The sequence below is a fragment of the Spermophilus citellus genome, assembly GCF_964194105.1.
Source record: "Spermophilus citellus genome assembly, chromosome: 17".
Lineage (NCBI taxonomy): Eukaryota > Metazoa > Chordata > Mammalia > Rodentia > Sciuridae > Spermophilus > Spermophilus citellus.
The window spans coordinates 40,670,795-40,686,388 of NC_138199.1; the positions used below are offsets into that span (position 1 = coordinate 40,670,795).

General features: G+C 34.7%; 1 protein-coding gene across 3 annotated transcripts in view; it reads right to left on the bottom strand.

Moving 5' to 3' along the window:
* Positions 1-973: 973 nt before the first annotated feature.
* Positions 974-15,594, bottom strand: part of MED13 (mediator complex subunit 13) — a 90,678-nt gene continuing 76,057 nt past the window's right edge. For 2 of the 3 annotated variants that reach the window (XM_081272082.1, XM_081272081.1), the window contains exons 21-30: positions 14,628-14,847; positions 13,647-13,838; positions 13,241-13,464; positions 10,868-11,010; positions 10,312-10,470; positions 10,012-10,197; positions 7,532-7,680; positions 4,899-5,075; positions 2,085-2,185; positions 974-1,513 (exon numbers count right to left, since the gene is read on the bottom strand). In XM_081272082.1, coding sequence (XP_081128208.1) covers positions 1,381-1,513; positions 2,085-2,185; positions 4,899-5,075; positions 7,532-7,680; positions 10,012-10,197; positions 10,312-10,470; positions 10,868-11,010; positions 13,241-13,464; positions 13,647-13,838; positions 14,628-14,847 — 1,684 coding nt within the window. In that variant the 3' untranslated portion in view covers positions 974-1,380. Of the gene's footprint in view, positions 1,514-2,084; positions 2,186-3,199; positions 3,276-4,898; positions 5,076-7,531; positions 7,681-10,011; positions 10,198-10,311; positions 10,471-10,867; positions 11,011-13,240; positions 13,465-13,646; positions 13,839-14,627; positions 14,848-15,594 lie in introns of all 3 variants that reach the window. The other variant, XR_014019443.1, reaches the window with a different exon arrangement.

The following is a 15,594-nucleotide window of genomic DNA, read 5'->3' on the forward strand; positions in this document are numbered from 1 at the left end:
ATCTCCAAACCAAGAAAATTAAATAAATAAAAAGGCAAAGGGAAACAGGTTAAGTTTAGAAAATGGTTTTTTCACTAGTGGAATAGAGTCTGAATACCAGAATTCACTGAGAATCTATTTACACCACAGTTTGATTGCACACACACACCCATACATATGCATACTCTCACACACATTCCCAATCATTAATTTAAAAAAAAAAAAAAGTCAAACAATCAAGAGTGACTGCTCTTAAAATAATTTGTAAAATGCCTAGAGCTGGGCTAAATTTCAACCTTATAGCAGATCCTGCAGATAAACTTCATAATTAATAATATTCCCATGCCTAAATTGCCACTGTTAAAACTGAAAAAAAATTTAAGCATGTAACATTAAACACCAAAATTAGTTTAAGCATTCAGTAGCAAATGTTTTTCTTGTAAAACTAAGTTTCTTTCACTGGAAATGGCCTGAAATATTAGTCATAGCCCTAAACCATAGTACAAAATATAACTGAAGAATTCTCATTTTATTCTAAGTTAAACCACCTAACAATATCTCTTGTATATTGCCATCATGTTATTCTGTAAAGATGTGATATATAAAATGCTGTAAGACCCGGTACCTTTTCAATTTATAAACACAGTGAACTTCATTACTGTACATGTACTCTGCAACTACAGCTTAGCTGTAAATCCTCCACACACAATGGTATGGACATTATTCCCCCTCTATCCCCATTAAACTGTACATTGAGACAATACAAATTTACTGTCCCACCCACCCCGTTACAAAAAAATAATACTCTAAAAGCAACCCTACTGCAACTTTTTAATTAAGACGATTACATATATTTTAGACCAATTGCTTTAAAGCAAGAAGGCAGTATAAACCTTCTAGGAAAATTTTTATAAAAGAGGTTAAGAAATATAAGACAATTTATACATTTAAAAACTTACAATAAATAAGAGATGCAGGCATTTTTGAATACTAGATACTATAATCCAATACAAGAACATCTTGATGTTCTAAAGCCATATGTTGAAAATCATTGTTCCTCATGTTTCCTCTCCATGCTTTTAATATTCATTTAACATGACTGGGTACTATGGCTCATTACTTTTCACAAATACTGTGACCGGAAAAAAAAACGTTAATTTTTGCTACGAAAATGTTATAATACGTTTTGTATGATCAATCATCATCCCTAAAGAGTTCAGTAGAGTCAATGAAAAATAGCAGGGTTATAGCCCCTCCCCCCAAGTCAAAACAATATTTGTTGAAGTAATAAGAATTAGACCCCATCACAAATGACTTTCACTGAGAACATTATAACTTAATCCTGCAGCAAAATATCCTTTTTTCCTTGTTCTTTTCTTGCAAAGTTCCAACAAATGAAGATCACAGCATATTCATGATAAAGTTGTATAACTGATTCAGCACCACAAAATGAATTGGGAGACATGAGCGTCTGTCCTGGATTGCAGGGTCACAGGTTAGCCAGGAGAGTGCATTGTACTGTTCCAAAACAAACCTGAAAAGCAAATAAACAATGTAAGTCATTTATCTATTTCCAGTATAAATTTCAGAAGTAGTTTTCAATTATAGTATCTAAGATTCAAAGCACCTCAAAAGTCCTTGGGGAGAAAGATAATTAATTTCATGAAAAACTGTTCTTAGGCGAGGGATGCTTGTAGCTCAATGGTACAGCACTTGCTCAGCATGTGTAAGATCATAGATCCAATACCCAGCACCATTAAAAAAAAAAAAAAAAAAAATCTCAAAAAGATCTAAGGGTAAACACCTATGAAATCTTGCCAAAACTGAGGAAAATGCATAAGAATCAAGAATCAACATTATATTCTTTGCTGTTGTTGTTTGGTACTGGGGATTTAACCCAGGGGCACTTTACCACTGAGCTACATCCCCAGTCCTTTTTTATTTTTTCTTTAGAGCTAAGCTGCTGAGGCTTATTTCAAACCTGGGATCCTCATGCCTCAGCCTCCCCAAGTCCCTGAGATTATAGGCCTGTGCCACCATGCCTGGCTTACATTATGTTCTTTTAAAGTTGCAATGGAGAACAAATAATGGTAAAAGAGCAGTACCTGAGGACATCTGAAGTCTGATTTGAGTCAAGTGGGTGGGAGTGTTTACTGTGAAGCAGCTCGTCAGATTGCACTGAAGGCACGTGGAGGTGCAAAGAGGCCTAAAAATGTGAACAGGGAATCAGTAAGCCACATGGGAAAAGACTGGTTCTCTAGTTTTACCTTATTCTCCCAATGTATCTTTCTTAATGAAAATATATTTTAGTACTATGTTATGAATGGAACCACTACAAAAATGCTTGCTCTCCTTGCTGAATTCATTCATTATTGAAGTAATTTTTAAGTGCAAAATATACTGAATCTTCCTTATTTTAATTTTACTGTTTATAAAACCTCGTACTAATCCTTAAAAAGGATTTTCAACTATTTTCTAAGTCTAATTTGCCTAGATGCATAAAGTAAATGTTTAAGGATGCAATAAACATAATAAATACATTTCATAACAGAGGCTTATTAAGAACTGGCATATCCATTTAAGTATGGCTGTGAACGGTGAGCGGAAGGAATTGCTACTTCTTCACATTTCAACTAAATGCAAGTAATAATTTGTAATTAAATATGTATAATAGTGTTAAAAAGTGTGACAAGATAGTGATGGTATTCACCACAAAAACTCTCCGTAGATCTTATTCTATATACTATAAAAAGTACTCATGGGTTAGCATTGTGGCTCAGAGGTAGAGTACTCGCCTAGCATGCATGAGGCACCACATAAAGTAAAATAAAGACACTGTGTCCACCTATAACTGAAAAATAAATATTAAAAAAAAAAAAGTACTCAAAATTACAAGCTCTCTCCTTTCCAGTTGTATACATGTATAAACCCTTGTTAGGTATATTCAGGAATATAATTTAAAATGTTTATATCCGAACTATTTTGATTTTTGAGTTAAAAACAAGTCCCACATGGCAGATCACTACAAATTAAATTAATATTAATTAGTACCAGTGCTCTTAATCCCTATGATAAAATTATTTTTAACCATCTAGGTAACAATCCACTATTTCTCCAAGCATAGAGAAACACATCAGGTGGTTTTATTGCCTATAGTATACAACTAAAATGGGATGTATGAAAAACAAGGTGAACAAAATTATGGTAAGTTATGCCTTACCTGGTAATTCAGAATCAGAAGTCCTAATCTTGTTACACTGTATCTGAGGGTGAATGCTCACTTTACACTATCCTCTCTGCAAATAAATATTGAGTAGAAAAGAATCTGGATAGTCCCTTGGACTTTTTGTAAAGTAGTGTTTCCTAAAAAAAAATGTGCCCTGAAACACTAAGGTCATGAATTACAAACAGGTGTTAAACAATCCTATTCTTGTGTATTAAAATAGATTTGGGAATTGCTAGGTAAACAATGTTACTATTTTCAGAATCTGTAGTGTGTATACATGCACTGTGACTACAAAAGGGGGCAGAAAGCATGTACACCACTTCCCAAAGATCTAAAGAACCCTTTGTTTTGTGGAGACTCCAAGGACTATTCAGCAGAAAATCTCTTGGAAAGGTGTTCTTGTAATGAGATTTGCACATCTACTGGAAGAGGAAGAAATCATAGGATAAAGCTACTACCTTGGCTGACACTCTTAAATATATTCTCTCATTAAATATTATCAAGGGCTGGGGATATAGCTCAATGGTAGAGTGATTATCTACCATGCACGAGGCCCTAGGTTCAATCCCACCTCACTACAAAAACAAAAAACAAAAAACAAACAAACAAAAAAAAACAAGTTCAGATCTTCAACTGTTCTGCAAGAAGGACTCAAGTGGAACAGGCCTGTAGTCCCAGCTACTTGAAAGGCTGAAGCAAGAGTATCACTTGAGCCAAGGTTTGAGGTCAGCATGGGCAACAAAGCAAGGCCCTGACAAAGCAAGAAGAGGAATGGAAGGGACAGACAGGGAGGAGATGTAGGAAGAGAGCAAGAGGGCTATAGGTTTGATAACCACTAAAAATATAATATAAACTAAAGCATACTATCTAATTTTTGCCCTACAAGCAACAAGTACTCAACAAATACTTAAATTAGCATGACTAGTGAAATATGAAATAGAAACTTGGAATTCTCCTGCCTCAGTCTCAGGAGTAGCTGGGACCACAGGTATGTACCACCCCACCTGGCAAGACTGAATCTTTTAATCCTCAAAATAATGAAGAATAATGAAAATAAGATATGATGTAATTCAAAACATAATTTAATAATAATTAAAAGATCCAGGTTTCAATCTTGAGTCTACTGCCAATTTATGACTTTGAATAGGTGAGTTTTTCTGAACTTAAACATTGTAATGAGATTTGCACATCTACTAGAAGAGGAAGAAATCATAGGATAAAACTACTACTTTGGCTGACACTCTTAAATATATTCTCTCATTAAATATTATCAAGGGCTAGGGATATAGCTTAATGGTAGAATGATTATCTACCATGTGTGAGGCGCTGGGTTCAATCCAGCAACCACAAAAAAAAAAAAAAAAAAAAAGTTCAGATCTTCAACTGTTGTATATATGAACATGGTACAAAAGTTGAAACTAAAATATGCCCATCTAGAAAATGAGAAGATTAGAAAGAAATAAGTTTTTCTAAGCTCTAGTGTGTACAGTTGAAAATACCACAACAATATAAATTTTAAAAATTAGAGTTGTTTCATAAGTAGATAATTCTGTGTGTGATATTTAGAGTCATTTGTGGCAATTTAATTAAACACTTAAACAAGCTATAAAATTTCAAAAAGCCACTTCTGTATTTCTCATAAGTCAAGTTGTCAAATATGATTCTTTATAAATTGGCACAGAAATGGTAATACCTTAAGAAAAAGGGGACACTGATATTGTGCTTGAGGACATGCTGACCAGAACCAGTCAGGTAATGGACCCGCTTTGGCAGTTGATACGAAGTATCCAAGGGCCAATGGTTGCTGAAGAAGAATATTAGTTACTTCATCATGAGATTCTGTTGAAAGTAGCCGATCAGTACCCTGACCCTTAAAAAGACAAAATTAAAAGTATATTATTTCCTTCAGTATACCTAAGTACTAGATATAAATACAAAATGGATTATGACAAATCAGTCTTATTGCATTATGACCTCAATTTTAAAAATACTAAAGGATATTGAAAAATTCAATGGGTTAAAAAAGAAAAACTCAATGGTTACATACTTAGTAAAAATATCATAAGGTAATAATATTAAAAGAATGAACTCTAAAACTTGCATGAGGAAATGAATATGCCAACTGTTCAACAAGTCTATTTTGCCAAACCCAGGGTGAATTGTATGTATATAAACATTCACAGCTGATTAAAAACCACAAAATGGTCAATCAAATTTCTAACTCATTTCCTAACAGTCTCTCAACTAATTCCTGACACTCATACCCCAATCCAAAGGGTAGATTCAATACACTTTTGTTCATCCACCACAATCTCTAAAATGCAGTTATAATGTTTTAGAAAGCATTATGGCAAAATAGAGACTACTCTCAAGTGGTATAACAAACTCTGGATTAGTCAATTTACTTCTTGGTTTTTTGTGGTTTCTTTGGTGGTGGTGGGGTCACCAGGGATTGAACCCAGGAGTACTTAAGTACTTAACCACTGAGCCTCATCCTCAATGCTCCATTTAAAAAAAAAAAAAAGTTTTTTTTTTTTCAGTTGTAGGTGGACACAATACCTTTATTTTTATGCAGTGCAAGCGCTCTACCACTGAGTCCCAGTCCTCTCAACCCTTTTTATTTAATTAATTTATTTATTTTGGTACTGGAGATTTAACCTAGGGGTGCTTTACCACTGAGCAACATCCCCAGCACCCCCCTTTTTAATTTTTAAAAATATTTTTTAGTTGCAAATGGACACAATACCTTTATTTATTTATCTTTATGTGGTGCTGAGTATCAAACTCAGGGCCTCACACATGCTAGGCAAGCGCTCTACCACTGAGCCACAACCCCAGCCCTTTTTATATTTTATTTAGAGACAGGGTCTCACTAAGTTGCTTAGGACCTCACTAAATTAATGAGGCTGACTTGAGATCCTCCTGCCTCAGCTTTCCAAGTTGCTGGGGTTACAGGTAGATTTGTGCCACTGTACCTGGCTTCTTGGTATGTAGGTTAAATAAATAGAAAAAAGAAAACTAATATGCACAGAAACATTCATTATATCAGTAACTATAACAACAGCAACTACAACAAAAGCTTAAATGCCCAACGTTTTAGGAATGATTCAACAAATTATGGTGTCCATATTAGAAAGCTAAAGCTGGGCATGGAGGCACATAACCTGTAATCCTAGCTACTCAAGAGGCTTAGACAGGAGGATCCAAAGTGCAAAGCCAGTCCTGGCAACTTAGCAAGATCCTCCCTCAAATTTAAAAAGGGGACGGGTATATGGCTCAGTAGTATAGCTAGTATCCCTGGGTTCAATCCCCAGTACAGAAAAAAATAATAAAAAGTGATTAAACTTCTTGAAATTTGAAAATAAATACACCCATACTTCAATCTTGCTTTTTTACATGTTTAAAAAGGAAGAGATGGCAACATAAAATTCGACAAAGATCCTTTCTTAAATGAAAAAAAGTAAATTCTAAGCTGGGCATAATGGCACATGCCTGTTAATACCAGGTTCTTGGGAGGCTGAGGAAGGAAAAATCACAAGTTTGATGATAGCACTGGCAACTTTTAGTGAGAAGACCCTGTCTCAAAAAATAAAAGAGCTAGAAATGCAGTTTGGTGGTAGAGTGTTCCTGGGTTCAATCCCAGGAACAATAACAACAACAAAAAAGGTAAATTCTAAACATATGCATACTGTAATAATCAAGTAACTACTAGATATAATTTCACTCAAAGATGTTATTCAATGAAGCCCTAATTGTTACTTCAGAGAGAAGCATAATATAGCCTGTTTTCATAAGTGCTAAAAATAAAAGGGACAGTGGGCATATTTTATCTGTTTCTATAGGAAAATTAATTTCTATTATATTCCTTGTCACAGTCCTGATGTGAATTACAGCTCTTACAGTCATATACTGATTATCTAAGATACTGTGATCCTACACCTGAAACTACAGTGAAAGGACTAATACTCAGTACTCTAGAAAATATGAATTCAGGGAAAGCACAGCCTCAGAGAACCTCTGCAGAATGTTTAAATCCAAGTATTGGTTTCTGTGAGGCAGAAGTATATGAATGTACTGTTAATCTCACCTGTTGCCAATTTCCAAGGAAAAGAATGTTCTATTTCATTTATTCATTGCTTACCAAATGAATGAATGACATTTAGATAAACTAAATTTTTTTAAAAAAAATGTTTTTTATAACTTTATTTATTTACTTTTTATGTGGTGCTGAGGATCAAACCCAGTGCCTCATCCATGCTAGACAAGTGCTTTACCACTGAGCTACAGCCTCAGCCCCAATAAACTGAATTTTTATAATAGGATTACCTTGCCAGCATCACTTCCATGGGGGTAATGAGATCCTGGAGAATGTACGGGAGATGCAGTTGGAGATGCAGGAAGGATATTAATGATATCAGGATCAAGATCATCTCCTGTGTCTAACAAATCAAAGATAACCATTCCATCTGCTCCATCTATATAGAAGAAAGAAATTAAATATTCCATTATCCATATCCCATGATTATTCACAATTAAGGGTTAAAATAAATTTTAACCAAAATAAGTTTACTTAACCATTAAGTGTCTATCATGTACCAAGTATTGTGCTAATAGCCATTTAAACAATGCATAAATAAACATATACTAGTCTGAATAATGGCTCCCAAAAGATGTCCATACCCTAATCCCTGGAATTTATGAATATGTTATCATAAAGGATTTTGCAGATGTGATTAAATTAGTGATCAGAAGAAGGGAAGATTATCCAGATGGGTCCAGTGATCAGTTGTGCTTCTGATCAAAACCATGGCCTCCCACATGCTAGGCAAGTACTCTGCCACGGAGTTATACCACCAGTCCCAGAAGAATCCTCCATGAGAAAGAAGTGGCAGGGTCAAAGTCAATCAAGGAGGCTGACAACACTATACTGCTGGCATTCAAGATGGAGGAAGAGGCCACAAACAGGAATGCAGGTGGCAAAGGCAAGGAAACAGATTCTTACTGAGAATCTCCAGAAAGAATCAACTCTGCTGACACCCTAACGTTAGCCCAGTTAGCCTGATTTTTGGATACCTCCAGAACTACAAGGTAATACATGGACGTTTTTGGTTTTGCTTTGCAGTACTAGACATTGCCCCGCGGTGCTCTACCTTTTTATTTTTTGAGACAGGGTCTCACTAGGCTGCTAAGGGCCTCACTAAATTACTTAGGCTGGCTTTGAACTTGTGATCCTTCTGTCTCACAGATGTTCTTTTAAACCACTAATATACAGCAATTTGTTATAGCAACTGCAGGAAACGAATACAAAGCAAACACAGTATGCAGGAAATAGAAATGTGTTTAAAATTATACTACTCACAATTAATGCGCTAGTCAGGGTTTTTTTTTCTTTATTTGTTTGTTTTTGTATCAGGGACTAAACCCAGGGACACTTAACCTCAGAGTCACATTCGCAGACTGTTTTGAGATGGGCCTCACAAAGTTGCTTGGGGCCTTGCTAAGTTGCTGAGGCTGACTTTGAACTTGCAGTCCTCCTGCCTAACCCTCCTAAGCCACTCCAATTACAGGCATATGTCCCAGCTCCAGATGTCCTAGTCTTCACTAAGTAAAACATTCAAGGTATTTCACAATAAATTAAATGACAGATTAATACCTACAAGTGTGACTTTGATGATCTGATTATCATGTCTTATATTCTTTTTGTTACTGAGGAGTGAAACCAGGGGCACTTTATCAATGAACTAATCCCCAGCCTTTTTTATCTTGAGACAAGGTCTTGGTATATTGCTGAGGGCCTGGCTAAATTGCTGAGCCTGACCTTGTGATCCTCCTGCCTCAGACTCCCAAGTTGCTGGGACTATAGGCATGTGCCACTATACCCACCAATCTTGATATTCTAAGGTCACTCAAAAATAATAATGAAATCTTTACTTTTTGTTCTGCTAATCACAACCAACAAGGTTCACCAAAAATCACAACCCTACTCTGGCAATTTAAATAAAATATTATTTTGGCAAAGAAGACCTAAATGATTTATAAAGATTGATACAACTACCTCAAAAACAAAAGCATAAACCTATACAAAAATTTTATAATCAATTATTATCTTTTAAAATAAGATTTTAAGTTCCAGTATCAGTAAGATAGAATAATGATCTATTAGTTTCCTGGTGCCATTTAACAAATTATCATACAGTTGTTGACATAAAACAACACATATTTATCCTTTCACAGTTTGGAGGTCATAAGTCTCTAACTAGTTTCACTGAACTGAAATCAAGATACCAGCAAGGCTGTACGTCTTCTAAAGAGCTCATGACCCTTTCCTCAGTTTTTAAAGTGAGGGGCACAGCATATTCTTCCTCTGACTGCATCCTCTGCTCCATCACATGGCTTTCTTTTCTGTGTATAATCCAAAACTGCCTTTGTCTTTCTTTCCTAAAGGATACATGTAATTGCGTTTAGGCCCACCTGTATAATCTAGTACAATCTCTTCCTCTAACTTAATCACATCAACTAAAAATTCTTCCTTCTTTTTTAAAAATAATATAACATTCACAGGGTACAAGGACAGGACCCGGCTATCTTTGGAGACCATTTTCAGTCTAGCAAAATTGTCAATGATTAAAACCTTAGGCAAGACATGGTGGTACATAGCTGTAGTCCCTGCCGGCAGGGAGGCAAAGGCAGAAGGATCACTTGAGCCCAGAAGTTCAAGGTCAACCAGGGCAACATACTGAAATTCCAACACCCTGTCTCCACAAAACAAACAAACCAACAAAACTTTTCAGGAACAATTCACCTACCATTGTTGGGATTGAAAGCTAAGTCCAAATTTTCAGTGGTATAAGTAGCTGAAGCTACTTGCACAGTAGCAGAAGTAGGGAACACAAGTATATGAGTACATGATGTATCCTGTGGGGTATTTAGCTGAGATGTCTGCATATTTAGAGTGGTGCTTCTTCCAAATACAGAACCAGTTGACACAGAATCTACCAAGAGAATGAAAGACATTTTTCCTTTTAATAAATGAATAAATTTTATGTAATGCTTAAAAACTTAAATACATAATGAATTAAATCTGATATAAACTAAAGATAGCTAACCTGGCATAATAACAAAAGAGCCTTGGGGTTCCATTGCTACTAAGCAAGCACTGAGAATGCTGGGAGAGTCTGCAGCAGATATACCACACATTCTACACATGTCTTTGAGCCTTTTACTTAGAGACTGCAGATTTCGACGACTCAGCAAACAGTACCAATCTATGGGTATCAACGGTAAAAAAAACACAAAAATACAGTAACAACAGTTAAAATAACAGCATCTCTACTACGCATAGAACCAATATTAAAAATGAAAAACTTGATGGCATAAAAATTTTCTATGTATTTTCCCCAAACAAGAATCAAAACTCTTATGACCAATGCTATTAACATCCTTTATCCCTCTAACTTTAGTGAACACCACATAGCATCTGCTGAATAAAAAACAGAATGGAGAAAGGAGGTCAACAAGAAAGAATAGTAGTAACTACCTGTATGTGGTTCCTGTTTAAAAACAAAAGTTTTTAGTTTACTTTTGTATTTTTTATTCAGCACATATATTTGGATATTGTCTGAATGCTATATAAATTAACATAAAACAAATTTAAAATTTTACCTTTCAATTCTCCATGACCTATCCTTCCCAGACGACCAATTACAACTCTCCATGGTAATGAACTCATTTGTACAAGTCCTAAGCACCACTCCCAAAGTTTCTGCAGACCAAATCTCCTAGCAGAACCTTTTTTTCGACGTGCCCTATTGAGTGAAATAAAAAGAATCATAAATCTCTTTCTTTTTTGTAGTTATAGATGGACAGCATGGCTTTATTTTATTTTATTTTATTTTAGTATGAGGTGCTGAGGATCAAACACAGTGCCTCACACATGTTAGGCAAGTGCTCTGCCACTGAGTCCCAGCCCCGACCCCTAGAATCATAAATATTTTTAAAATCCACATGACACTTTAAGAGAGCTCAAAATTAGTTCCTTAATTGAATTTTACTTCATTGACTGATCAGTGCCAGCACCTTGTTTATGTTAACTACACACTCTTTAACACTAAGCTACATCCCAAGACCTGGTTCCCTACTTAATTTTAATGTTTCACACTTTAAACAAGTCCTAAGCAAGAATATATATGAAATCAAAAAGTGTAGTCTATAAATGTTTGTGGTTTTTCAATTGAGAAAGGGTCTCATTATGTTGCTTAGGCTGACTTTGAGCTCCTAGACTCAAGCAATTGTCCTGCCTCTGTCTCCAACTACAGACATTCACAACCATGCCTGGCTAAGTTTATGTTGTTTGTTCTTGTCCACAGATTACCTCAGTTGACCAGAAATAATGCTCTACAACAGTAAACTTCTTTTTGAAAAGGTCAACACTTTAAGGTTTGCAGGTCATCAAGATTCTGTCAGAATAATTTAGCTCTGCCTGAAAGAAACTGGGAATGTAGAGATTTGACCTATAAGCTTTAGTAAACCAATCTCTGCTGTTTATTGAAAAGTCAAAGAATACCCCCCACCAAAAAAAAAAACCAAAAAACAAAAACAAAAAAAAAAACCTCACACTCTCAGACCAAACAATATAGGTATGTTTTCTACATACATGTCCTTTATTAGGTAAGTATATAATGTACATACACTGTGCCTGAGCAATGGTAGCTCTTACTATAGGTACTTACTATATACCAAGTACTTAAGTACTTTCTATATACCAAGCATCCTGCCCAATCAATTTATATGAAATAACCTCACTTCACCCTACCACTCCTATGAAACACATACCAGATATGACAGATTACAACTTAACTGACTAAAGTAATTTTTCCCCAGGATCCCCAGGATCCCACGACCAGTAATTAGAAGAGTTGGCATTTGAACCCATTTTCCATTTCAACTTTTTAAAATCTAGGTAGTAAATTGAAAATACCATATTAATATTGGAAAGGGTGGTATTATTAATTCTCTACCCTAAAATCCAAAGGAAAAAATAACAATTGCATCCAAGAAATAAGGTAAGAGGCCCTATTCCATGATTTATAATATAGTCAGTAAACATTTATAAACAATACTATAAAATTTTTTTGGTGGTAATGGGGCTTCAATCCAGGAGCACTCTACCACTGTACTACATCACCAGCCCTTTTTATACTTTTTATTTTGAAACAGGGTCTCACAAAGTTGCCAAGGCTGGCCTTAAACTTGTGATCCTCCTGCCTCAAGTTTCCTGAGTATCTGAGTACAGCTGGGATCACAGGCATGTGCCACTGTACAGAGCATATTTCTCTCTATATATAAAATTTATGTTTCTATATTCTATTTCCCAGCGCCCAAAGATCTAATAATTATCAAATATTTCAGCATACAGACAATTTCCAAACATAAAGAAAAAGAATCTTTATCAAATCAAGAAGAAAATAAAGGCTAGAATCTAAATCTTAAAACTGAAAATTACTCCCAGTAAGTTCTCTTGAAATATATTACTAGAATATGTTTATCAAGTGGTAACTCAATATAAGGCTCACCTTTTGTGACCTATTACATTCCATTTAATAACTGGCCATGATACTTACTTACTGACAAGGAGAAATCTAAAAAGAAGGCCACCATTTTCAGAAAACATCCCACAATTAAATGGTAATATTTTCAGTTAATAATTTTAGAGGCTATATCTTAAATGTTATGTGAGAAAAGTTAATCACTGCCTGAAGGTTTATGATGCCGAAGTTAGAGTATGGACTTTAATAATTTTTGTTTGTATAAGAGATTAATCAAAATTATTTAACTATCTTAATTATCCAATGTGAAATTCATTACAAAAAAGTGAAAAGGACCCAAATTTCCAAGTCTTAATATCTTATTGTATATAACCTTGCAAATGATTTTCATTCCACTCATTAAAAATGAAACATTGTATGTGACTATAGGTACACATATGAAACTTTAAATTGGGATGATATAATCATACATTTAGGAAAATATATGTACCTATTTGGAACATCGATGTTAATGATACAAGTTTCTAAAAGTTCTCCATATAGATCTGTGCAAGATGCAAGAATCCACCTTTGATCATGTGATAAACAGTAGCCCACAAAAAGAACATTATATTTCTGTCCAGCTTCTCCAAATGTTTCTCCTAATTCTGTCTGTTTGTCCTTAACCGGAGCCAGAATAAAAGGAGGTGTATAAAGTCGAATACACTCTGGTCTCTGTAAAACAAAAAATTAAGGTATTATAGTACGATATAATCTTAGAAAAACATGTATTATCTACTCAATAATTAGAAAACAAAATTTTCAAAATTGCTTCCATTTTTTGCACTTAGCTTTGCATAAAACCATAAAACATACAGTCTTTCAATAATTTTGGTCATGGAAAATAAAATACTCACATCAGGACTTTTAAGAGCAGTTTCCATGGCTAAACCTGGACCAAAGCCAGTCAATGTTTTTACATTGGTTGATGTTGGAAGTGGTCTCCGACATTGGGTGAAGACCGAAAAAGCAAGAGATTTTAAATGCTGGGTATAGATTTGTCTATCTTCATGCTTCACAGGTTGTAACAGGTATTGACAAGGAACAATCTAAGAGGTACAGGTAAATATTACACATGTTAAACTTCCAACGAAGAATAAAAGAAACTGTAGGACTAAAACTCTTAAAAACTCCTTATAAGAAAATCTAAACAGAAGAACTTAAATGGTTATCTAAAGAATTAGGTTTTATTAGCTACCACCTAGGTTTTTAATAAATCAACAGTTTTAGCAAAGAGCCATCAATAAACTAAAAAATGTCTACACGGCAATTATATTAATTAATACTACCAGCAATACAATAAACAAATTAAAATGAATTCAAAATTCCTTCAAACAACTTACTCTGGTTAATCTTCTGTTTTTTACTCAAAATTTGACTTTTAATTAGAACTCTAACTTATATAGTGCATGTTATAAACTTTTCTGTTTAGGGTTATGGATTTAAGAATTGGCTTATATGGGATATTTGTTGTTCCCAAAGTAACTGGCAGCACAGCATACCTGCAGTGCACCTTACAATATTAAAGCAAGGTATTTATTATAAACAGAATAAAATTGTTCAATTAAAAAAACCTGATTTATAAAGTAATATGGAAGAGTATTTAATGTATCCAATATAAATTTTTACTACTCATTTTTACTATGGTATGACTATGAAGTTTACCTTTTAGAAACTCTCTAAGATTTCTATTATAATATTAAAGTAAAATCATTAAAATAGAACCTGGCATTTAGAAAATTGATGTGAATACAGAAAAGTAGCATTTTTAAACTTCTGAAACATCAAAACTGGTTTTGATGTGTATAAATTTCATTTAAAACAGTAATTACTCTTACCTGTACAGAAACAGTACTCTTGATATGAGGAGGAAGAGTCTGGACCATTTCCAGAAAGCATCGAAGTAGCCCCAAAGTCCACACATTAGAAGAATTAGTGCTCTCATCTTTATTTTCATATGTAAAAGGATCAATTATATAAACAACAATTGCAGGTGGATAGGTAATTGCATGTGAATCACCATCTGTGGGGATTCCCACTTTATCTCGATCCATTGTGCTAAAAGTTGAGGTAAACAAAAAACCAAAAAAGTTGTACTATATTTGCTTGGAGTAGCATCAAACAGATGATTTTTTTTTTGGGGGGGGGGTACGGAAGACCAAATCCAGGGGCGCTCAACCACTGAGACACATCCTCAGCTCTTTTTTATATTTATTTAGAAACAGAGTCTCACTGAGTCACTTAGGGCCTCAATAAGTTGCTGAGGCTGGCTTTGAACACGCATATCTCCTGCTTCAGCCTCCTGAGCTGCTGGGATTATAGGTGTGCGCCACCATGCCTCCACTCAGGGCAGATTTTTATGTCCCTCCTCTTCTTCTGGTGGGAGGTATTAGAGAACCTCTCTGAAAATCAAGGATATCTCTCTCTCCAAAGAGAATCATAAACATTGCATGTAAGATTTCACACTGTACAAAGTCCCTTTTCATTGCAATAATAAATAAACAAAAGGAACAGATTTCTTAAACATCATAGTGTATCAGAAATGAAAGAGCTCACTTCCTCAGGGACAATGCAGACAAAGATGAGTCTTTACTTCATAAGCTTACCCAAATCACAAACTTGGCTAGAAAGAGAGCTAGACTAGAAAAAACAGGTTTCCAGACCTGCTCAATGTTCTAGTGCATTTTTAGACTATGTACATTCATTTCATACTTTTTAATTTCAATGGTAAATAAGCTTCATTCTTCAATGGGTGATCTGATCTTCCTCTAAACTTCAAATCTGTTTAGATAGTCAAGATGGGTT